The following is a 23,973-nucleotide window of genomic DNA, read 5'->3' on the forward strand; positions in this document are numbered from 1 at the left end:
CCCTTGGTTCGGACATTAGACTTCTCTCGTCGCTGAGCTACGGCCAAATCTCCTAGCAAGAGAACAAGATTCTAGTCCTCACTGTTCTGAGCGAACGGCTGGATTAAAGAAGAACGCAGAATGCTGAATCAGGACATTCTCCCACCTGTATTTGGGTTACTGGAGGAGTCTGGAGGCAGAACCCCCTCCCCGAATATACAATTATTCCTCATAGGCCTCTGAGCCCTTCCCATACCCCACATTGGCCCCGCTGGCGGGGTGGGGGAATCACAGCAGGTTAAGAAAAGCAACCCCAGTCTCCAGCGTACAAATCCCACAAGATTCCCAGAGAAAAAGATAGCAACTGTCCCTTGGCTCAGAATGCAGAGAGAGAGAGAGAAGAGAGAAAAAACTTCCTGGAAAATCGGCCCCTTTTCTTGTCCAGGAGGGTGGTTGGGTTTGTGGAGGGGGGGCAGGAAGAGTCACGAGCCCCTCCAGGACTCCTATTCCTTCTTGCGCTTGTCCACGGGGACGTTCCAGTAATAAATCAGCTGTCCCGTGATGATGCTGTTGCAGGACGAGGCCACGACGTAGGTGAGAGCCATGAGGGGGTCTCCCGTTTCCTGCGGGGTGGGGAGGGGGCAAAGGAGGCAGGTTTGCTGATTTTATTTGCACCAACTTCTCCCCCCGATGACTGCCTGCCCAAGTTGGGATGCGAGGCGGCTTCCAGTGTTTTTTAAATGAAAAAAACAACATCTAGATCCCACCCACCCTCACCCTCAATACAGAAAGCAACGGGGGGGGGGGTTGATTTCCTGCAAGCCCAACGACTCCTTCCTTTACCTCGGGGCTGAGGCTGTTAGCCGCCTAATAATAATAATAATAATAATAATAATAATAATAATAATAATAATAATATTTATACCCCGCCAATCTGGCTGGGCTTCCCCAGCCAGATTGGGCGGCTTCCAACAAAGTATTAAAATACAGTGGTCTGTTAAACATTAAAAGCTTCCCGAAACAGGGCTGCCTTCAGATGTCTTCTAAAAGTCTGGTAGTTGTTGTTCTCTTTGACATCTGGCGGGAGGGAGTTCCACAGGGCGGGTGCCACCACCGAGAAGGCCCTCTGCCTGGTTCCCTGTAACCTCACTTCTCGCAATGAGGGAACTGCCAGAAGGCCCTCAGAGCTGGACCTCAGCGTCCGGATAGAACGATGGGGGTGGAGACGCTCCTTCAGGTCTACTGGGCCTTTGAGGCTGTTTAGGGCTTTCAAGGTCAGCACCAACACTTTGAATTGTGCTCGGAACGTACTTGAATGACGCCTCTCTGCCCTCCCCACCCGCCCTGGTCAGGTGAACCCCGGCCTACCTGGATGGAGGTGAAGATTCGGGCCAGAGAGCCCGCAAAAAGCAGGAAGGCTGTGACGGCGGAGAGCTGCCCTGTGTGGCCGTTGCGGTAGTTTGTGGCTGCTTGCAGGAGCTGTTAGGGGCACAAGGAAGAGGTGTGACGTTTTATTTATTTATTCAACTTACACATCGCCCTATACTTGGAGGTCTCGGGGCGGTTCACAGCAAGAGTACAACATATAAAATCAAACCAAAAACAATAAACCAATTTAACCCCCCCCCCAAAAGGAACCACATTCTAAAAGGGTGTTGGATGGATATCAAGAAGATCAACCAAAGGCCTGGTGAAAAAGGAACGTTTTTGCCTGGCACCTAAAGGTGTGTAATGAAGGCACCAGGTGGACTTCCCTGGGGAGAGCATTCCACAGACGGGGAGCCACTGCAGAGAAGGCCCCGTTCTTGTGTTTCCACCCTCTGGACCTCTCAAGGAGGAAAAACACAAAGAAGGGTGTCAGAAGGTGATCTCAGGGTCCGGGTCGGTTCATATGGAAAGAGGCGGTCGTTGAGTTATTGTGGTCCTGAGCCATTTAAATCTTCACAGGTCAAAAGCAGCACTATGAATTGGGCCCGGAAACATCCTGGGAGCCAATGCAGATCTCTCAGGACCGGTGTTATGTGGTCCCAGCGGCTGCTCCCAGTCACCAGCCTGGCTGCCGCATTCTGGATTAATTGCAGTTTCCGGGTCACCTTCAAAGGTAGCCCCATGTAGAGCGCATTGCAGTAGTCCAAGCGGGAGATAACTAGAGCATGCGCCACTGTGGCAAGACAGTCCGTGGGCAGGGAGGGTCTCATCCTGCGTACCAGATGGAGCTGGGAGACAGCTGCCCTGGACACAGAACTGACCTGCGCCTCCATGGACAGCGGTGAGTCCAGAATGACTCCCAGGCTGCGCACCTGGTCCTTCAGGGGCACAGTTGCCCCATTCAGGACCAGGGAGTCCCCCACACCTGCCCGCCTCCTGTCCCCCCGAAACAGTACTTCTGTCTTGTCAGGGTTCAACCTCAATCTGTTAGCCGCCATCCATCCTCCAACCGCCTCCAGACACTCACACATGACCTTCACTGGTTCCAATTTGAAAGAGAGGTAGAGCTGGGTATCATCCGCATACTGATGAACACCCAGCCCAAACCTCCTGATGATCTCTGAGATTGGTGTGCTTTTGGGGAGCCATCTCCAGCGCACACACCTCTTGCCTCTTAGCGGCCCCCACCCCCAGGACAGTAGCACCCACTTTGCTCCCCAAAGGTAAAGGTAAAGGGACCCCTGACCATTAGGTCCAGTCATGACCAACTCTGGGGTTGTGGCGCTCATCTCGCTTTACTGGCCGAGGGAGCCGGCGTACAGCTTCCGGGTCATGTGGCCAGCATGACTAAGCCGCTTCTGGCAAACCAGAGCAGCGCACGGAAACGCCGTTTACTTTCCCGCCGGAGTGGTACCTATTTATCTACTTGCACTTTGACGTGCTTTCGAACTGCTAGGTTGGCAGGAGCAGGGACCGAGCAATGGGAGCTCACCCCGGATTCGAACCGCCGACCTTCTGATCGGTAAGTCCTAGGCTCTGTGGTTTAACCCACAACGCCACCCGCGTCCCTTTTGCCCCCCAAAACAGCACAAAACATCAGGCTGGTTTGGAATCTTTGGAGGAACGAGAAGTCTAAGGGGCGCTGCAGAGTTTGAGACTCAGGCAAGCGGGCCTGCTTATGGGGCAGTTTCTCTGATCCCCACACCCCTGGGTGCCCCTTACCCTGCTTGTTATGACGGCGGGCATGTTGAACGCCTGGAGCGCCGTCACGACCCCCACAGGTGTGAGCGAGGAGAGCAGGAGGGCCAGGACTCCGAAGTAGACGAGCAGGAAGGTCACACCTAGGGGTTGAAACAAAAGGCGTTGTGTCACGAAGGCAGCCCCACAACCTGGCTTAAGAATATAAGGAGGGATGATATATACCGTATTTTTCGCTCTATAGGACGCACTGGACCATAGGAGAGGGAGAACAGGGAATTTTTTTCCCCTTGTTCTCCCCCTTAAAAACAAGGTGCGTTCAAGAGCAGGCCTTGCCGCTGCCCCCCGAACTTGTGGGGCTGGCGGTGGGGGGAAGCGCTGTTTTCCCCCACCGCCAACCTCAAAGATCCCCTGAAGCCTTTGGAGTGCAGCCATCCCGAAGCTAGAACAGCGAGATGGAGGGCTGTGCAGCGCCCCGTCTCACTGTTTTGGCTTCGGGGACAGCCTTTCAAGCCTCCACAGGGCCGCAGGGTGCCTTCACCACGCAGTCCTGCGGAGGCTTTGCGCAGCAGTCCCGAAGCTAGAACAGCTTTGGGATGCTGCCTGCTATCCGCAAGCCTTCTGAGCCTGGCGGGAACTCCCACCGGGCTCTGAAGGCTTGGAGTGCGCAGCGCCACGCTCCCCGCGCTTTGGGCTGCAGGCAGCTATCCGCAAGCCTGCGGAGCCTGGCGGGAGTTCCTGAAACGGCCTCGGTCCAGTATATCTGAAGGAGCGTCTCCTCCCCCATCGTTCTGCCCGGACACTGAGGTCCAGCTCCGAGGGCCTTCTGGCGGTTCCCTCCCTGCGAGAGGCCAAGTTACAGGGAACCAGGCAGAGGGCCTTCTCGATAGTGGCGCCCGCCCTGTGGAACGCCCTCCCATCAGATGTCAAAGCGATAAACATCTACCTGACATTCAGAAGACATCTGAAGGCAGCCCTGTTCAGGGACGTTTTTAGTATGTGACATTTTAGTGTATCTTTCATCTTTGTTGGAAGCCGCCCAGAGTGGCTGGGGAAACCCAGCCAGATGGGCGGGGTACAAATAATAAATTATTATTATTATTATTATTATTATTGCTTGCGGATAGGTTCCTGAAGCCTGGAGAGCGAGAGGGGTCGGTGCGCACCGATAGGACGCACACACATTTCCCCTTCATTTTTGCAGGGGGAAAAGTGCGTCCTATAGGGTGAAAAATACGGTAATTGCGTCATAAACTGAAAATAAAATTTTACAGATGACCTGCATACAAAAATTACTTTACAAAAATTATAAACTATAATACAAACAGCAATGAACTCTTTTTCATGACTGTTTGTATTATCGTTTACAATTCTTGTTTAGTTTATGAAGCGATTATATATCATCCCACCACGCTGACGAAGAATTCTACGAAACAGTAGTCACTATCCGGAATCACTGTTCAGTGTTGGACATCACATTTGCTGAATACACAAAGCTTCACAGCTTGTCTTTCATCGTACAAAGTCTGGGACCTCGCTTCATTTAAAGATTTTCAGAGACTTTGAGACTAAAGAATTCATTTTGTACTTGTTATGGTTTGAAGGAATTCTATAAAGATTGTCTATTGTGTATGTACATGGTAATTGTGTTGCCTAGTAGCCATCAATAGCAGCCTCTCTTCCTCTTTTAAAGCCTTCCAATTTGGTGGCCATCGCGGCTGCCTCCTGCAGGAAGGAGTTCCACAGTTTAACTGTGCCGCACGAATAAAAGAAGATTTATTTGTCCTTTCAACATTCCAGCTTCTTGGGCGTCTACAGGCTTTGAGTGTTATGAGAAGGGGAGTAAAAGCTTTCTTCATGCCAGGCATCATTTTGTAAACTTCTATCACGTCGTCTCTCCCACCCAGCTTACGGAATCAAAACAAGGCACAAGGGGCTAAATGTATGTGCTACACATATAGCATGCATTTAGAATTCCCGAAATTCCTGTGGATAGCTCAGCAGGGTCCATGGTGTTGGCCGAAGCGAGGCTCAGGTTCTCGTTGCTGCTCATGAACGGGAAGGAAGGGGCTGGCTTTGGGGTGCGGGAAGGGCCTAGATGAAAGCCCCCAAACAGGTCTGGTTAGGATCCAGGGCTGCTGAGCACCAGGGCTTAAAGGATGCAAAGTTCTGCCTTAGCCCAAGTCTGCTGCCTCCGACAGGGGACAGCCAAATAACCCCCAAAGCTCACAGACGTCACTGCGGTTCGCTGTCTCTGAACATGGAGTTTCTGCTTGGATGTTTTGGCTAATAGCTCTTCAACGCAGGATAGCTCAGTTGGCACTGCTGGCAATGCCAAGGTTGCAGGTTTGATCCCTGCGTGGGACAGCTGCCTATTCCTGCCTTGCACGGGGTTGGACTAGATGCCTCCCAGGGTCCCTTTCCAACTATGATTCAATTAAATGTACTCTAGACTCTGGTTCCAAACTCACCCCGTCCCGTGTGGCCCCCAAAATGCTGGACCAGGAATCCGATGGCCACGGTTTGCAACATGAGGAAGAAAGCCTCACCCCAGGAACTGTTGTTTGGGTGGGGGAGAAGGAAAGAGATGTGTTAGGGGAGAAATGAAATCTCTTGATCCAAACTCTTTTTCCAAGCAGGTAACAGCTCCTTCAAGGCGCTGTTTTCCTTCCACCACCAACAGCAAAGAGGAGCGAAATGAGTGCGAGAGGATCAGAAACGTGAGCACTGACAACGCCCCACCCTCCCCGAAAAAGGCAGGATTTAGGAATCAGCCCTTAAGCCTTTAAAACTGCAGCTCCGGCAATCGGCTGGCGACATCGTTCCGGCAAAGGATTAGACCTCTGCAGATCAGATTGTTGTTAAGAGAGCAGGAGGTGGCCACGCGCTCCTGTAACTAGTGGGATTGCGCGCACGTGAAAACAAATGTTGGGATTCAAACTCGGCACCGCCGCCCGTCGAAAGGTCTGCGTGGGCCTCTGGTTGCGCTTAGTTTGAGAGGACTCCAAATTACCTAGCAGCGAGACACGGATAACTCACTTCCTGAGAGCTGCCCGTTTCAGTCGTGGCTCAAGCGGGCGAAAGGACGTTTTTATGTACCGTATTTTTCGCCCTATAGGATGTACTTTTTCCCCTCCAAAAATGAAGGGGAAATCTGTGTGCGTCCTATGGGGCGAATACAGGCTTTCGCTGAAGCTTGGAGAGCGAGAGGGGTCGGTGCGCACTGACCCCTCTCGCTCTCCAGGCTTCAGGAAGCTATCAGCAAGCCTGGGGAGCCCGCGGGAGTTCCCGCAGGGCTCCCCACGCTGCGGATAGCAGCCTGCCGCCCGGCGCGCAGGACGCCCTGAAACAGAGCACCCCTTGTGCCGGGCAGATATCCGCAGCGTGGGGAGCCCTGCGGGAGTTCCCGCAGGGCTCCCTAGGCTGCGGATAGCAGCCTCCTGCACAGAGCACGGGGCGCGCTGAAGCAGAGCGCCCCACGCTTCGGGCAGACATCGGCCAGCCCCACAAGCTCGGGGGACAGCGGGGAGGCACAGCACCGCCATCCCACTGTTCCTCGACCTGGTTTGGTTTCCCCGACCTGGTTTTTTTTTGGGGGGAAATAAAGGGAAAAAAATTCCCTTTATTTCCCCCCCCCAAAAAAATAGGTGCGTCCTATGGGACGGAGCGTCCTATGGGATGAAAAATACGGTACTCTATTATGAGCTGATTTTGTTAAAAAAAACCTTATATACAGCAACGAAGGAGAAACTGACCCATCGGTTCTCAGAGGGGAGGCAGACTCATTGGACTTTGTGTCTGTCTGGCGGGTTTTCAATCACAGCTATAGAAAGGGCTCGGGCGCTGCCCATACCTGAACGGAAAAGCGTTGGCGATGCTGTAGGCCATGGTGCCGGTGATGGCGAGCAGCTCCAGGAGGATGGAATGGAAGCTCAGCCCCTCAGCGCTCTTGGCCCCCAGGATCTTGAAGATCTGGGGCAGCTTCACTGCAGAAAGGGGGAGGAAGAAGTAGTCAAAGTAGTGAGAGTCCTGCTCTATTCTGCCTCGGTCAGACCTGTGTCCAATTCTGGGTGCCATAATTTAAGAAGGATATTGAGAAGCGGGAGGTGTTTAGGCCAGGGAAGAGGAGACAGAGAGGGGAGGGGATGGTGTGTGTGTGTGTGTGTGTGTGTGTGTGTTATTGGGTTGTTGTTTTTATTTTGAAAATATAATATAATATAATATAATATAATATAATATAATATAATATAATATAATAATATTATATTATATTATATTATATTATATATATATATATATATATATATATATATATATATATATATAAAATATAATATAATATAATATAATATAATATAATATATATATATATATATAAAATACAGTTAAGTACTCAATTTGTTCAGGAGGTCCGTTCTTAACCTGAAACTGTTCTTAACCTGAAGCACCACTTTAGCTAATGGGGCCTCCTGCTGCCGCCACGCCGCCAAAGCACGATTTCTGTTCTCATCCTGAAGCAAAGTTCTTAACCCGAGGTGCTATTTCTGGGTGAGCGGAGTCTGTAACCTGAAGTGTATGTAACCTGAAGCGTATGTAACCCGAGGTACCACTGTATTGCGGTTTTTATGTTGATCTTGTTCTGTGAACAAGACCTCCAGGTATAGGGCAGTATACAAATTCTATCTATCTATCTATCTATCTATCTATCTATCTCTATCTATCTATCTCACCTCTCAAGTCTTCTTCTATTATTATTCTCAGTATTATTATTATAAGTACTATTTATTAAACTTATTGATTTTTTTCTTACCAATGTAAGTCAAAATGACACACACATAGACACACAAATATATACAGTGTGCATATATATACACACACATATACATACACACACTCCGCAGAGAATACATATGCACAAAACCAAACAGAAAAACCTTTTAAAAAAACCTTATAGTTTATATTAAAAGTCAGATTATCTGACTGGGAAGTCCCGGTGTCCGTACCCATGAGGGAACCAGCCACGATGGCGAATCCGAGGCCCTTGCTGATGAAGATTTTGAGGCATGGAACTGAAGGAAAAGGGGGAGAGAGACAAAAGGATACAAAACATAATTAATTGCTAGCAGTGATGCTTTTTTGCTTTTACAATACTCCTGTGATGCGGGAGATAAATTCCAATTTCTGCACTGAGCAGAAAGCTCCATGAGGGAGCAGCAGCAGCCTTGCTTTCTGCATGGCAGGCAGACATTCCACCGGTGAGGTTTCCCCCATCACTTCGCCTGCTAGAAGTCTACCTGACAGGCGCCTAGCCAATGACAGCCCTGCTTGAGGGGAAAGGGGCGGAGCTTAAAAGATCCTAGGCAGCCACATGAACTTCGTGCCCAAAACCAACATGGCGCCGAGAGCCTTCACTGTGCTTCTTCCACGACACTTTTTATGAGACGATGGATAGCATCTTCATATTGAAAGCTTTTTTTAAAAAAAAATAAGCTTTTCACCCCCAAAAGGATAGTTTCATTTGTAATTCTAGGGCCAAATCTTAATAAAATTAAAAATCTCGTGGTACTTCCGCCCGGCTGCAAGGTGAGGGAAGACACGAGGCCCGGAAAAGGAGCCGACGGCCACTTCCGCCCTCTACCAAAATGGCCACCGGGGTAAAATTTCGCCCGTCACCAAAATGGCGCCCAGTCGCCCCCACAGGACACTTCCGCCAGGCCAGGCGTTGCTACGGCGACGACGTGACGGGTCCCCGACAGGACAAAAAGGGCGTCGAAGAGCGCGCGGTACTCACTGTGCAAGAGGTTGAGGCTGAGGAAGAGCTCGTCGTAGCAGTTCTCCGGGAGGACGTGCGGGACCAGCAGGCCCTTCAGAGCCGTCGACGCCGCCATTTTGACGAAGGTGGGAGCGAATGAAGCTGGGCGAAACTTCCGCCTCCATAACCCCTACGCGCCGGAGAGCGAGCGAGAGAAACGCCTTTCCCTGGTGCGCATGCGCGGCGTCCCCCACCTGCCCGGCGGCCATTTCAACCTTGCCGACCAATGCGCAGGCGCGCCTCGTGCGGGCCGCCATTAAAAGAGCTGCGCGTGCGCACAGCGGGCGGCGGGCGCCTTAACCCGCGCATGCGCATTCTCTGTGGGACTTCTATATTGTGTGGTTCCTCTGCGCATGCGCCGTTTTTAGCCTGGCATCCTTTGCCAGCGCCCTGAGCTGAGGTGCCGCTTTCCCATTGGCTGGGCAAACTTTGGTCAAGGGACAAAATGGCCGCCACGCCTGGGCAGCCATCTTGCCCCCCAAGTGGCACCCCTGGCCCAGGGAGGGGCGAGGAGGCGCCCCAGCTGCTGCCCACCCTCAGCCGGGGCACCGTGGCCCTGTGCCTCCTCTACTACATGCGCCTCCAGCGGGGCCGGCGCCTGAGGGAGGCCGCCCGACGTCGCCGCGCCGCCCGCCACCGCCGCGCCCAGGCCCGCCAGCGCCAGCGCTTCGCCCTGCTGTGGCTCTGCCGGACGTTGGCCCGGGCGCCCGGCCTGGCAGGCTTCTGCCAGGACCCTGGCAGCGGCGGAGACGGCGGCCTTCCCCGGCTGCTGCGGGAGCGGCGCCTGTGGAGCAAAGCCCGCAGCTCGGCCTTCTGGGAAATCGTGCGCGCCAAGGCCTTCAGCCAGTGGGAATGGGTGGAGAACTTCCGTGTCTCGCCGGGCACCTTCGACTACCTCTGCGCCCAGCTGCGCGGAGCCATCCAGAGGCGGGACACCAACATGCGCCGTGCCATCCCGGCCGACGTGCGCCTGGCCATGACGCTGTGGCGCCTGGGGGCCTGCACTGAGTACCGGGCGGTGGAGCAGCTCTTTGGCGTCTCCCGCTCCACCGTCTGCAAGATCCTGCGCGACGTCTGCGAGGCCGTGGTGGGCATCCTCACGCCGCTCTACGTGCGGCCCCCGGACCCTGCCGAAGTGGCTGCGGGCAACGGCTTCCCTTTGCCCCAGCTGGCCGGCGTGCTGGGGTCCCTGCACGTCCCCATCCGCGCGCCCAACGAGAACGCGGCCGGCTACTACAACCGCCACGGCTGGCACTCGGTGGTGGTCCAGGCCGCCGTCGATTCCCGCGGCTGCTTCTGGGACATCAACGTCGGCTGCCCGGGACGGGTGACGGACACCCAGGTTTTGTGCACGTCGGAGCTGTACCAGCGTGCGCAAGAGGGCGAGCTCTTTTCGGGGGCGTCCCAAGCCATCCGTGGGGTGCAGGTGCCCGTTTACCTGCTGGGCGGCTGCTCCTACCCGTTCCTCCCGTGGCTCATGAGGCCCTACCGGGACGAGGTCCTAACTCCCGCCCAGCACCGCTTCAACGAGTACGCCACTGCCGCACGGACCGTGGTGGGGGTGGCCTTTGGCCGCCTGCGGGGACGCTGGCGCTGCCTCACCAAACGCAACGACACCGACGTCTCCTTCCTGCCCACCCTCATTGCCGCCTGCTGCACCCTCCACAACGTCTGCGAGGCGCGGGGGGACGTCTTCCAGCCCTGCTGGATGGAGCACCACGCTGACGAACAACGGGACGAACACCCGTTCGACGACGGCGGGGAGGAGGAGGAAGACGCGGAGGCCGTGGCGATCCGTGACGCGCTGGCGTCAGCGCTGAGAGGCTGATTGGGGAAGAAGTGGAGGAGCTGCAAAACGCTCCTCTGGGAACGGAGCAGCTCATGTCGCTGCGGGAATCCGCAGGCCGTCGGGTTACACAGAACGTTTCGGCAGGCAAATCTGCCCTGGCTGGCAGGGAATTTGAGAAGAGTTGAAGAGTCCAAAACTGCCCAGTGGCGGCAGGTTGGCGCAGGCGCATGGACGCCATGTATTTTAAAGTTCAGCATTCGCCATCATCAACCTCCCTCGATAATGTTTTCAGCAGTTATTTCACCTGATGTGTGTTTCCGATCTTGAGGACTAGTGCCAAAAATGCAAGGGTGGGTTGGGAAAAGGAGAAAAGCAGGATGTCTTAGAGGGGTGTGTGCATTGGGGAAGGCTGAATAATATTTGGAATTTGGAGGTTAGAAGTGAGTGTGCCGTATCCGATTGGATGGGAAGGTGGGTTTGGAGCTTGCGGGAAGTGGGGAATACTGTAGTCGTTTAGTGGTGTCCGCCTCTTCGTGGCCCCCTGGACCAGAGCACGCCAGGCACTCCTGTCATCCACTGCCTCCCGCAGTTTGGTCAAACTCATGCTGGTAGCTTCCACAACACTGTCCCACCATCTCGTCCTCCGTCGTCCCCTTCTCCTTGCGCCCTCCATCTTTCCCAGCATCAGGGTCTTTTCTCTTCTCATGAGGTGGCCAAAGTCTTAGAGCCTCAGCTCCAATACTAGACTAGTCTTTAATAAAATCTAGTCTTTAATAAAATACTAAATATTAAATACTAGTCTTTAATAAAATACTAGACTTTAATAAAATCTTTCTATGTCACGTGCTTCCTGTGTTGAGCTAAAAACTGCTACGTCTGTAGTTTTTCAGGTTAAGCTATTACAGTTCTTGGAACACGGGAAGCATCTGTGTGTATGGAAAAGAGTCTGATTTCCAGAGCCGTTGTGGCCTGGTGGTGAGAGTGTCAGACTAGGGTCTGGGAGACACGGGTTCAGATCCCCACTCGGCCGCGAAACTCCCTGGGTGTGTGACCTTGGACCAGTCTGTCACTTTCAGCCTAACCTTACAGGGTTTGTTGTGGGGATCAAATGAGACGTGCTTAATCTTTGTACAGCTGGGCACAGTACAGGCACATAAAAGCCAGAGACGTCTAAACTAATCTCTCCGTCCAGTTAAGGGAGAGGTATCGTCACAGCCGTGTGAATTTCCAGGCAAGTTTGGAAACCTGGTCAAATGTCAGGTGCGATGGGATTGGGGATGGAGGGCTTGTAGGATCCTGGTGAGGCCATGAGACTTCAATAAGCTGTGCTGTGTACACCCTTCCCAGCCCAGAGATGTCATTGTTGACGTTTGGGAGCTGCCCTTTCTACTCCTCGCACTCGGGTCAAGGAGGAAGAGAAACCACCAATACCTGAATCAATTTCAAAGGTATTTATTTGACCTGTTTAGTTGTGAGCGGTGGGGTGTTCCGCCCGAAGAGCTTAGGATCAGCGCACTTTGCGTATGAAGTTGAGGGGGGTCTCGAGTCTCCCTAAAGGGTTCGCAGAGCAGAGCAGATTAAAGGGCTGGAGGAGCAAACTGGAGGAGCTTATAAGGCGTACTTTCGGAATGGGCATACACCATTTCGGAATATCGGTGGTATGTGCACCAGTTCTTAATACAAGTTTTTGCGGAGAGTCCCACACCCGGATAATACTTTACGTGGTCAGTGCAAAGACTTTGCCCAAACACTTGATCTTAACAAGATAGTTGCTCCAGAAATAAGCCCAGCCTCGTTTCAATTGAGATTGGAGGTTTTTAATCAGAGGTCGGACGGCCGCCTGTCAAGGGGTTCCATAGCTGCATTCCGGGAGCGGGTTGGACTAGATGACCCTTGGGAATCCCAGCAGAACAATTCTGTGATTCTCCTCCCAGATTTAAAGTGCAGTCTGACAGAAGTGAGATGTAACTGCCCCTCAGCCCACAAATTGCACCTTTGTGCAGAAACGTATCGTCCTTTTCACTTCCCCCAGGTGTGTCTTGTGCGAACCAGCAGTCCAAGCGAGTGAATGAAACAGGTGCGAGTCTAGCGACTCGGAGAACTCCCACCCCACCCCTGAGGGGGGGGTGTCAACCCCCTGTCCCCCTGTTGCAGAAAGACACGCCCCTTTAAAAAAAAAAACAAAGCCCCATTCTTGGTTCTCTTTAGGCCCAGCTGTGGGAAACGGCTTCCCCTTTAAATGGTTTGATAGCCCCTGTGGCCACGCGCTCGCCCAATCAAAAAGGCCACCACCACGATGAGGATGAGGACCAGAAGGAGGACGCCGATAATGATGGGCACCAGAAGGGTGCGTCTCTGCTCCGGGCAGACCTCGGCTGAAACAGGCAAAGAAGAAATTCAGTGAGGAGAGGAAGGAGATCCGGGATGTGCAAAACACCAAACTGGAGAGACACTCGAAAAGTCTGCGGGCAAAAGGGCTGTGCCAAAAGGATGGCATGGAAAGTTTAGACTAACAATGCATTGGATTACTAAGACACCTGCACACTGAAGTATGGGGACGCGGGTTGCGCTGTGGGTTAAACCACAGAGCCTAGGACTTGCCGATCAGAAGGTCGGTGGTTTGAATCCCCGCGATGGGGTGAGCTCCCGTTGCTCGGTCCCTGCTCCTGCCAACCTAGCAGTTCAAAAGCATGTCAAAGTGCAAGTAGATAAATAGGTACCGCTCCGGCGGGAAGGTAAACGGCGTTTCCGTGTACTGCTCTGGTTCGCCAGAAGTGGCTTAGTCATGCTGGCCACATGACTTGGAAAAACTGCGGACAAACGCCAGCTCCCTCGGCCAGTAAAGCGAGATGAGCACCGCAACCCCAGAGTCGGCCACAACTGGACCTAATGGTCAGGGGTCCCTTTACACTGAAGTATAGCTGTTTAAAGAAAAGGAAATAAAGAACTGCCTGCGGTACGATGCAGGGAGTCTCTCACCTTCCCCAAATTTTCCACCTTGAAGCTCAAAGGCCTGGACTCGCTCTTGCAGGGCGTTGAGATGAAAGCCTTCTGCCAGGACCAAGGTGCGGTTCCGGCACTGGTAAGAGTGTCCAAGTCTGGCCTCGAACTCGCGGAGAGAGGAATTGTCGGCTCTGAAGGATTTCGCTGGAGGGACAGAGAGAGTCGTCTGGGGCCTCTTGAACCACCCGGAAACCCTTCTTGAATCTTAACCCAGCATGTGGATTAAGACATAATCGCCTCTGGGAAGCCACAGCAAATCTCAGCCTATCGCCTACCTGGCAGAATCGCCGTGCGGCTTCGCAGAACCGTACAGTTGGAAAGGGAACCTAGGGGTCATTTATTCCAACCCTCCGGAACGTGACCGACCCCCATGGCTCTTTTTGCTCCACCCCACAAAGGAGGAACAACACCCTCTGGTTCCTCCGTGATCCCTTTAGCTGCTGAAGGGATCTTGGCAGGATTCGCTTTCTGTTCCCTCATGCCTCCGAATCACCCTCTAAAATTTGCTGACGGGCCAAAGCCGTCGTAAACAGGCTTGTGGCTGGGGTGGAACCCCATAAAAATGACATTTATAGGGCTTACTATGGACGTGGTATTTTTTCAAGAGCTGCACGGCAGGCAGAAACCCAACTGGTGTAGCGCCCCCGATTTGAGCATTTCCATGGGAGAATAGGCCTCACCTCAAGAGGTCCATGAGCAATGATGGCAACCCCCGAATTCAGAGCCAGCCCCCCACAAATGACCTTACCTGCAGCCTGATGGAACTGGTACGTTAGGTAGGCCTGCACCCGACTCAGGTAGAATACATTTCTGGTGTAATTCTAAGGAAACAAAGAAATCTGGGTTTGTTTTTCCTGATCGACGCCTGTTTTAGGGTAACACAGGCCGCACCTTAGGATCTGCGAGGTTTACGAGACAAAGCCAATTCGCTGCCCCGCTGGAAGACCCGTTCCCAGATTAATTCCCACCCCCTGCCCGCCCTGAGCACTAGCAGCAATAGCCTCCCAATGAACCATTTTAAAGTTTCAAACTTCTTTAAAAAATCATGTTTTGTTTCTCCTCTCCAATGTGGTGATTGAACTTCAACCGGGCACGTATTTCTCCGAAGGGGAAGTGGCGGCGGTTGAAATCAACACTTTAATTTGGGGAAGAGGTGAGCGGAGTGGCGATGTGACCCGCGTTTATCAAATATAAATAAATAAATGGAAACAAAAAACTGGGTGGCGTGGAGAAAGCAGAGGGAGAAAAGTTTTCCTTCCTCATAACAACTAGAATTTGTGAAGCTGAAAGTTGGGAGGACAGGCGAAAGGAGGTCCTTTTTCACGCAGCGCAAACTGCGGAACTCCAGTCCACTTGAATAGGATTGGACAGATACATGGAAGAGGATGGCTACTGGCCAAGATGGCTACACTCTGCCCTCCACAGCCGGAGGCAGGAAACGCTTCTGAAAGCAGAGGGGGATTTGTGTTCGAATCCCGCTTGTGAGCTTCCCGTTACGGCTTCTAGCCAGCCGCTGTGAGAACAGGGTGCTGGACTGGAGGGGCCTGATCCTGCTAACTCTTCTTAGGTTCTTGGACTACTGCAATGCGCTCTACGTGGGGCTACCTTTGAAGGTGCAATTAATCCAGAATGCGGCAGCTAGACTAGGGACTGGGAGCGGCCACCAAGACCACATAACACCAATCCTGAAAGACCTACATTGGCTCCCAGGACATTTCCAATCACAATTCAAAGTGTTGGTGCTGACCTTGAAAGCCCTAAATGGCCTCAAAGGCCCAGTATACCTAAAGGAGCATCTCCACCCCCATCATTCAGCCCGGACACTGAGCTCCAGCGCCGAGGGCCTTCTGGCGCTTCCCTCATTGTGAGAAGTGAGGTTACAGGGAACCCAGCAGAGGGCCTTCTCGGTGGTGGCGCCCGCCCTGTGGAACACCCTTCCACCAGATGTCAAGGAAATAAGCAGCTATCTTATTTTTAAAAGACACCTGAAGGCAGCCCTGTTTAGGGAAGTTTTTATTATTGAATGCTGTATTGTTTTTAACACTCGATTGGGAGCCACCCAGAGTGGCTGGGGAAACTCAGCCAGATGGGCGGGGTATAAATAATAAATTATTATTATATTCTCGGGATGGGGTCGGTGTGCGCCAGCCGCGGCAGCAGGCCTCTGCCAAGCCAGTCTTTCCGGCCTCCGATGCCGCCGGCTCGAAGGACCTTTTGCCAGAGAGTGACTCATGGCTTGGATCAGCCAGGAGTTTCCAGGCCAGATCAGCTTCCTAAATTGCAGCGGAGTCGTCTTGCCGCCCACGGCTGCACTCGTGACACACCTGAACCCGCAGGCTGATAGGCGTGGGTCCGTACCACGCGGGAATGTTCGGAGGACCCGCCTTTCGAGGAAGACTTGTGCATTGGTGTTCGTGCCAGGTTAGGTTTGCTATGAGCGCATCAGTCATGCGCTGAACTCAGCCAGCTTTTAAAACAAACTCATCAGCTTGTAAAAGAAATTACCGTATTTTTTGCTCTATAGGACTCACTTTTCCCCTCCTAAAAAGTAAGGGGAAATGTGTGTGCGTCTTATGGAGTGAATGCAGGCTGCGCAGCTATCCCAGAAGCCAGAACAGCAAGAGGGATTGCTGCTTTCACTGCACAGCGATCCCTCTTGCTGTTCTGGCTTCTGAGATTCAGAATACTTTTTTTCTTGTTTTCCTCCTCCAAAAACTAGGTGCGTCTTGTGGTCTGGTGCGTCTTATGGAGCGAAAAATACGGTACGTTGCTCTGATTTTAAGATAAACACAGAGAGGGAAATGGTGCTGGAAAGTTTAATAGGTTAGGTGTTCCTGTTCCCCCAATTCCCATTTCATTCCCGAACTTTCCCACCCAGGAAGGAAGACACACTTAATCAACTTGAATTGGACCTGATAATAACTTAATCAACTTGAATTGGACCTGGTAATAACTCAATCAACTTGAATTGGACCTGATAATAACTTAATCAACTTGAATTGGACCTGATAATAACTTAATCAACTTGAATTGGACCTGATAATAACTTAATCAACTTGAATTGGACCTGATAATAACTTAATCAACTTGAATTGGACCTGATAATAACTTAATCAACTTGAATTGGACCTGATAATAACTTAATCAACTTGAATTGGACCTGGTAATAACTCAATCAACTTGAATTGGACCCGATAATAACTTAATCAACTTGAATTGGACCTGGTAATAACTATATCAACTTGAATTGGACCTGGTAATAATAATTTTAGATTAGATATTAGATTAGGAGTATCAAAGGTAAACACAGAGAGAGAGACAAGGCTAGATGCTCCAAATCTCTGGCAGCGTCCGTTCAAACCGGCGCCATACCACTTTAAACGGTAATGACTCCCCTTGCCGAGAGAATGCTGGGAATTGTAGTTTGTTAAGAATTGTTAGGGTACCTTTATTGCTCTCTCAGAGCTTCTATTCCCAGACTGGTTCCCTTCTCAGGGAATTGCATCTGGGAGTGGGATAGGGGTCTCCTTAACAACCCTCTTTCTTTGGGACCAGAAGAAATTTGCAGAGAAGGAAAGGCTCAGAGAAATTCACAGAGAGAGGAGGTCTGCTTGTTGTTGGCCGCAGTCGTTCAATAGAACCTCCAAAGTCAGGGGCTGCGTACCTTTAAAGACCAGGCATTGGGGGATATACCTTCTCATGACCCCCGCCAGCCCCCCTCTCCAATCCTCCCTTCTCACCTTTCTGAAAGTAAAGAGAAGGTCGCCCTCTAGGAAGTGCAGGTGGAGGACGGCTGTTTGGTTGGTACAGTTCCCGGAAAACTCTGTGCGGTTGGGGTTCACTGCAAAGTCCCCCCAGAGCTGGAAGAGAGGAAGAGTGAAGGTGTGTGTGAGAGAGCAGGACCCTACAAATCCCCAGGAAAATTCAGCTTGGACCTAGAGCAGGAGGGAGAAACTGGCACAAGCCAACATTCAGCCACGTCGCACCCGTTTAGTGAGCGACCCAAGAGTCTAGGCTCCTTTCTTTCTATAGCCATAGAAAGCTAAGGCTGTCGTCACGCATCTCCCGCTGGAGGATTTGAAGCTGAAAAGCAAGCTTAGCTGTTGCAGGGGAAGGGGAAAGCTCTAATAACTCCCTCCATGAATTTGCCTCTTTTTAAAGCCATCCGTGTTGGTGGTCACCCCTGCCTCCAGTGGGAGGGAGTTCCGCAGTTCAAAGGGGAAGCTGCGAGAAGAACTTCCTTCCAGTTTTTCTTCCCACGTGTACATAAGCAGCAGCTTAGGAGAGGGTTGGGGGCCCCAGTCCACCTGCAGTGCACCGCTTGGGCCCAGATAATCCTGCTGGTACCCAGAGTGAGTCCTGACAGAATTGTAGAATTGGAGGGGACACCATAGGGTCATCTAGCCCAACCCGCTGCAATGCAGGAATCTCAACACGTCGTGCCCCATCCAATTTGAAACCATACCAGTTCCTGCTTAGCTTTGCAAATGTACCAGCAGTTTCATTGCTGCGCCACCAGGTTTTTATTTTCCTTTTGGAGAGTTCATCTATCTATCTATCTATCTATCTATCTATCTATCTATCTATCTATCATCTATCTATCTATCTATCTATCTATCTATCTATCTATCTATCTGATGCTGTCCAGGGTTGTAAAGACTGCAGAGAGAATAATTGGGTGCCCACTTCCCACCTTGGATCAAATCTATGCTTCCAGGTGTCATAAGAAAGCGGCAGAGATAGCGTAGGATAGTGCGCACCCCGGAAATGATCTCTTTCAGCTTCTGCCTTCTGGAAGAAGGTAAAGGGTTATTGAGACTAGGACTAGCTGCCTGAGAAACACTTTCCATCCAAATGCGATTTTTGGTTTTAAACGCAGTGTAAGGTAGTCTTTATGGGAGTGTATAGTATTTAATTATGGGGTATCAGAGTTTTTAGGGGGCTAACCAGGCTGGGATATCAGGCTTCTTGGTTTTTGAATGTCTGATGTAGATTTTTTCAATTTCGTTGTACTCTATGGGACAATGACAATAAAGATTATCGTATCTATCAATAATCTGCATTTGTGTTGTGGCCTTTGCTCAGGTTTTTTTTCTACATAGCCAGTTTCGTCTTTTGTCTGTGGATTGCACACTGCTACCTTCCCACCCCACAAGTCTCACTTCCCTCTGAAGATCTTGCGGCTTCCAAGCCTAAACTGCAAAGCCACAGACTTCCTAAAGCATGCACAATTTTTATCAATTTATTAAGGGCTGCCGAAAGCACAAGCGAGCAGAAGAGGTTGCCGCATGCCGTAAACGGGGAAAGGTGCAAACGACCCTCAGGATTGGGTCCCCTGCATTTGGGAGGGCATTGTGGAATTGGAAGCACAGAATCATGGAATTGTAGAATTGGGGGGGGACCCCAAAGGTCATTCAGTCCAACCCGCCTGCAATGTAGGACTTCCAGCTAAAACATCCACGGCAGATAGCCATAGGAGGGCAATTGAAGCAATTGAAACCCCAGTATTAAGTAACCTCCTCTAAGTGCCCAGACAATGTGTATTTTCCTTTTCCCTAAAAAACCCCACAAAACCCTTTAATATAAACACAAAATTTAAATACTGGGCTATACATATATTTATCAGGCAATCCTAAGAGGTCTGTTAATAGATGTATTCAGAAACTTTGCAACTCCTTGCCGTCAAATCCTAGATAAAACCACATATAATTTGGGATTTTCATGAGGCCTAGAACCTCCAGGCATATTTTATATGATTCTGCCTTCCCTTCATTTTTACATATTACAGCAGAGCCGTCCTGTTCAAGCAAGTCTGTTGGCAGACGTGGAACTTAACCACCAGATAATGTCGATATTCTTCGCTTGGACTTTGCCCCTTTAACCCTTTGTTTTCAAGTTTCGTTTCCCGTCTTTTCGCTCCACCTAACGCCATAGCTGTTCTCTCTGCTTCCTATTACATTGCGGGAAATTGAATCGGGAACATTTACCGAGGGAAATGGCGTCTTCCCCTGCAAGACCAGAGGGGCAGGAAGGAGGCCGAGGGCAGGCGGTGCAACATACAGGAAAAAAACTTCCTGTCCTCTAACCACTGAGATTCACTCCCTGACAGTCCCCTCCCAGCTTAAGCCGCTGGGCCTGTGTCAATATGGAAAGGGGAAAAGGGGAAGCAGAAATGACCACTCAGAGCTGCTCGGTCTCTTCTCGTCCCCCAGGAGCCCAGGCCGCCAGCACCTCCTTGCTCAACATTCCTCGTTCAGACACAACCACAGAATTGTAGCGTTGGGAGGGACCCCGGTTTATCAGCTCCATCTGGTAGGCAGGATGAGACCCTCCCTGCCCGCAGACTGTCTCGCCAGAGTGGTGCATGCTCTGGTTATCTCCCGCTTGGACTACTGCAATGCGCTCTACGTAGGGCTACCTTTGAAAGTGACCCAGAAACTGCAACTAATCCAGAATGCGGCAGCTAGACTGGGGACTGGGAGTGGCCGTCGGGACCACATAACACCGGTCCTGAAAGACCTCCATTGGTTCCCAAGACGTTTCCAAGCACAATTCAAAGTGTTGGTGCTGACCTTGAAAGCCCTAAAAGGCCTCAGTCCAGTATCCCTGAAGGAATGTCTCCACCCCCATCGTTCTGCCCGGACACGGAGGTCCAGCTCCGAGGGTCTTCTGGCAGTTCCCTCATTGCGAGAAGCAAGGTTACAGGGAACCAGACACAGGGCCTTCTCAGTGGTGGCACCCGCCCTGTGGAACGCTCTCCCACCAGATGTCAAGGAAATAAACAACTACCTGACTTTTAGAAGACATCTGAAGGCAGCCCTGTTTAGGGAAGCTTTTAATGTTTAATAGGTTATTGTATTTTAATATTCCGTTGGAAGCCGCCCAGAGTGGCTGGGGAAACCCAGCCAGATGGGCGGGGTATAAATAATTATTATTATTATCCAGCCCAACCCAGAACCCCTGACAGGCAGCCGTCCCGACCTCGGCTTGAAAGCCTCTGACGGAGGACAGGCCACAGCCTCCCGAGGTCACGGCATCGCCATCTCCCCAACAGCCGCCCGGATCTCTTACCTCCTGCTTAGCCTTGTCGGTATAGCGGACTCGGAGCTGCAGCGCTGCTTGAACCCGCAAACACGGGTTCGAGCCCTTTGGGACCGCATAATCTCCAACGCGGACAACGGGTGGTTGCGTGGGTTGGTGGGTGGGGGCGGGGTGTGGGGTGGTGCGGTTCCTGGGGTGCGCCGTGGGGTGCGCCGTGGTGTGTTTCGTGGGGTGCGACGTGGTGTGTTTCGTGTGGTGCGCTGTGGTGTGTTTCGTGGGGTGCGCTGTGGTGTGTTTCGTGGGGTGCGGTGTGGTGTGTTTTGTGGGGTGCGCCGTGGTGTGTTTCGTGGGGTGCGCCGTGGTGTGTTTCGTGGGGTGCGGTGGGGTGTGTTTCGTGGGGTGCGGAGTGGTGTGTTTCGTGGGGTGCGCCGTGGTGTGTTTCGTGGGGTGCCCTGTGGTGTGTTTCGTGGGGTGCGCCGTGGTCTTGGTGAACGAGGGCAGCAGCGTAACCGACTTCTTGCGGCGCGGGCAGCCTGGGTCGGAGCCATCGGCGCCAGAGCACAGCGGAGACTCCACAAATCCCGTCTCTTTCATGGCCACTTGGGACGTCTCCGTATATTGAGCAGAGCTGTAAGCTGGGCAGAGAGAGAGAGATGGAAACATCAGTTCTGGGCACCCATGGGTGACAGCCAAGCTTCCAGCCTCCCTAGCCCCTAACCCCAGCGCAACAACACCTCTCCGATCGACCTTCAGTGGTACCTCGGGTTACAGACACTTCAGGTTACAGACTCCGCTAACCCAGAAATAGTACCTCGGGTTAAGAACTTTGCTTCAGGGTGAGAACAGAAATCGTGCGGCAGCAGTGCAGCGGCCCCATTAGCTAAAGTGGTGCTTCAGGTTAAGAACGGACCTCCGGAACGTATTCTTAACCCGAGGTACCACTGAATTTATTAATTGAATCAAAACCTATCGCCTTTCCGTCCCACCATTTTTTCAAGGTTGTTCGCATGGTTCTTCTTCCTCAATTAATGCACACAAGGCAGGCCAAGGTTGGTTTCGTGGCTGAACTGGTGTGGGATTTGAACCCGGGTCCGGGTCTCCCCCTAGTCCAACATCCAAACCACGCTGCCTCTTTTGGAGAGGAGTCAACAGGTTTTTCAGACCTCAGGCGAACGTGGGCTCTCCTTGGAAGTTTTTAAGCAGAGGTTCGATGGCTGACTCTCATGGCCGCTTAGCTGAGATTCCTGCATTTCTTGGGGTTGGGCTGGATGAGCTTTGGGGTCCCTCCGAACACAGCAACTCTCTGTTTCTTGCTGCCTAGCTGCCACACGACAAAGGGAACCTGGAGGCCAGGTACGGACAAATATATATGTACACCAACCTGCCAGCAAGAAGCATCCGATGAGCCACATTGAAGACATCGCTGCCGGTCCCATCTCTCCGAACGGGGCTCGATCCGCTGCACCTTTCCCGCCTCTCGCCCTGGGAGCCTCTGCTGGCTTCTGTCTCGTGCTCCCGCAGCTCTCAAATAAAGGGAAGGAAATGAAATTTGCTGCCTTCACAACCAGTGACTCAGTTGGGGTGCTGAATTGCGAAATACCCAGTAGCCACGGGATCCGGGGGAGTTTTGCTTCCCCCTGACACACGACGCAGGCGGCAGCTGAACCTTCTCTGTCGCCACTGTTGAGCTCTGCAACTTTTCCTACTTTTTAAATAAAAACCGAAAGCCACAATTAACCTGGGGTTGGGGGGAGACAGGCGGGTTCATCGCCCTGCCCAGGACAGGACAGGTGCAGTGGCTTCTGGGAGACAGGTGAGCGAACCACTTAAATCATGCATAGGCAAACTCCGGCCTTCCAGGTGTTTGGGACTACAACTCCCATCATCCCTGACCCACTGGCCCTGTTAGCTAGGGATGGTGGGAATTGTAGTCCCAAACATCTGGAGGGCCGGAGTTTGCCTAGGCCTGATTTAAAGCTACTCAGCCAACACAATGCCATCCAGGCGTCTTTGGACTACAACTCCCATCATCCAGCATCAGCTTAGCCAGTTGTCGTGGACGATGGGAGTTGTAGTCCAACGTGTGGAGACACTTCCCAGGATCAAACTTGGGAATTCTAGCATGCAGGGCGCGATCCTCCTCCCCACATTCTTTGGAGGCAAGGCGCTGGGCCCCGCTTGTGGCGCCCAACCTCCAGGGAGGTCTTTTTGGCAACAGGCAAATTCCTTTTTGAAATTTATTTCCAGAAGCTTTTCCAGTTCAGCTGCTGCTCTGCTGTATAGAGTTTGTGTGCTTTCGAATTCTGCCATTTTCCCACCTCGCTCTGTCCCACAAGTGGTAGCACTGGGGGGATAGGGTATCAACCTTCTAAATAAAATAAAAAGGGGGTATTTTTAAAAAAAGGAAACAAAAAGAAACCGTGAGAACGTAAGAAGAGGACTGCAGGTTGATTAGGCCAAAGTGGGGCATTCTTGCTGTGGTTGTTGTTGAGTCGTTTAGTGGTGTCCGCCTCTTCGTGACCCCCTGGACCAGAGCACGCCAGGCACTCCTGCCTTCCACTGCCTCCCGCAGTTTGGTCAAACTCATGCTGGTAGCTTCAAGAACCCCCATCTCATCGTCTGTCGTCCCCTTCTCCTTCTACCCTCCATCTTTCCCTACATCAGGGTCTTTTCCAGGGAGTCTTCTCATCTCATGAGGTGGCCAAAGTCTTGGAGCCTCAGCTTCAGGATCTGTCCTTCCAGTGAGCACTCAGGGCTGGTTTCCTTCAGAATGGAGAGGTTGGATCTTCTTGCAGTCCATGGGACTCTCAAGAGTCTCCTCCAGCACCAGAATTCAAAAGCATCCATTCTTCGGCCATCAGCTTTCTTTATGGTCCAGCTCTCACTTCCATACATCACTACTGGGAAAACCAGAGCTTTAACTATACGGACCTTTGTCGGCAAGGTAATGTCTCTGCTTTTTAAGCTGCTGTCTAGGTTTGTCTTGCTGTGGTAGCTTTTCAAAACTTTTACATTATCGCTGTTAATTTTTCTTAGTGGTCATTGTATCGTTTTATCGTCTTGGTGAACCGCTCTGAGGTTTGTTTTAAAAACCAGTGTATAAATTTTATGTAAGTGGCCATATATGCCCTTTCCCCCAAGGACATACGCAATAGACAATCTTTTATAAAATTCCTTCAAACCATAACAAGTCGAAAATGAAATCTTTAGACTCAAAGTCTCT

The 23,973-nt window shown here is 51.8% G+C and overlaps 2 protein-coding genes across 2 annotated transcripts; both read right to left on the reverse strand.

Annotated features, from left to right (window-relative positions):
• Positions 1-331: 331 nt before the first annotated feature.
• MPDU1 (mannose-P-dolichol utilization defect 1) lies at positions 332-9,031 on the reverse strand. Its single transcript, XM_028703081.2, has 7 exons — positions 8,897-9,031; positions 8,109-8,174; positions 6,959-7,091; positions 5,577-5,662; positions 3,130-3,248; positions 1,348-1,458; positions 332-602 (listed from the first exon to the last, which is right to left on the reverse strand). Exons 1-7 carry the CDS (start codon positions 8,991-8,993, stop codon positions 483-485), a joined length of 732 nt encoding a protein of 243 aa, XP_028558914.2. The 5' UTR covers positions 8,994-9,031; the 3' UTR covers positions 332-482.
• A 3,111-nt stretch (positions 9,032-12,142) lies between these two features.
• Positions 12,143-22,358, reverse strand: CD68 (CD68 molecule). The gene is made up of 6 exons (XM_077916797.1): positions 22,132-22,358; positions 20,781-21,385; positions 17,450-17,569; positions 14,458-14,530; positions 13,686-13,853; positions 12,143-13,081 (listed from the first exon to the last, which is right to left on the reverse strand). Exons 1-6 carry the CDS (start codon positions 22,184-22,186, stop codon positions 12,942-12,944), a joined length of 1,161 nt encoding a protein of 386 aa, XP_077772923.1. The 5' UTR covers positions 22,187-22,358; the 3' UTR covers positions 12,143-12,941.
• Positions 22,359-23,973: the final 1,615 nt, after the last annotated feature.

This window comes from Podarcis muralis, chromosome 13 (assembly GCF_964188315.1).
Source record: "Podarcis muralis chromosome 13, rPodMur119.hap1.1, whole genome shotgun sequence".
NCBI classification, from domain to species: domain Eukaryota; kingdom Metazoa; phylum Chordata; class Lepidosauria; order Squamata; family Lacertidae; genus Podarcis; species Podarcis muralis.

Excerpts from the sequence above, each read along its gene's own strand:
- MPDU1 (XM_028703081.2), bottom strand. The coding sequence starts at position 8,993 with ATGGCGGCGTCGACGGCTCTGAAGGGCCTGCTGGTCCCGCACGTCCTC. Across the intron at positions 5,663-6,958 it reads GCCAACGCTTTTCCGTTCAG|TTCCTGGGGTGAGGCTTTCT; the intron begins GTATGGGCAGCG and ends CCCAAACAACAG. Across the intron at positions 3,249-5,576 it reads TGGGGGCCACACGGGACGGG|GTGTGACCTTCCTGCTCGTC; the intron begins GTGAGTTTGGAA and ends TTCAACCCCTAG.
- CD68 (XM_077916797.1), bottom strand. The coding sequence starts at position 22,186 with ATGGGACCGGCAGCGATGTCTTCAATGTGGCTCATCGGATGCTTCTTG. Across the intron at positions 21,386-22,131 it reads CGGATGCTTCTTGCTGGCAG|CTTACAGCTCTGCTCAATAT; the intron begins GTTGGTGTACAT and ends CTCTCTGCCCAG. Across the intron at positions 13,854-14,457 it reads CCAGTTCCATCAGGCTGCAG|CGAAATCCTTCAGAGCCGAC; the intron begins GTAAGGTCATTT and ends CTGTCCCTCCAG.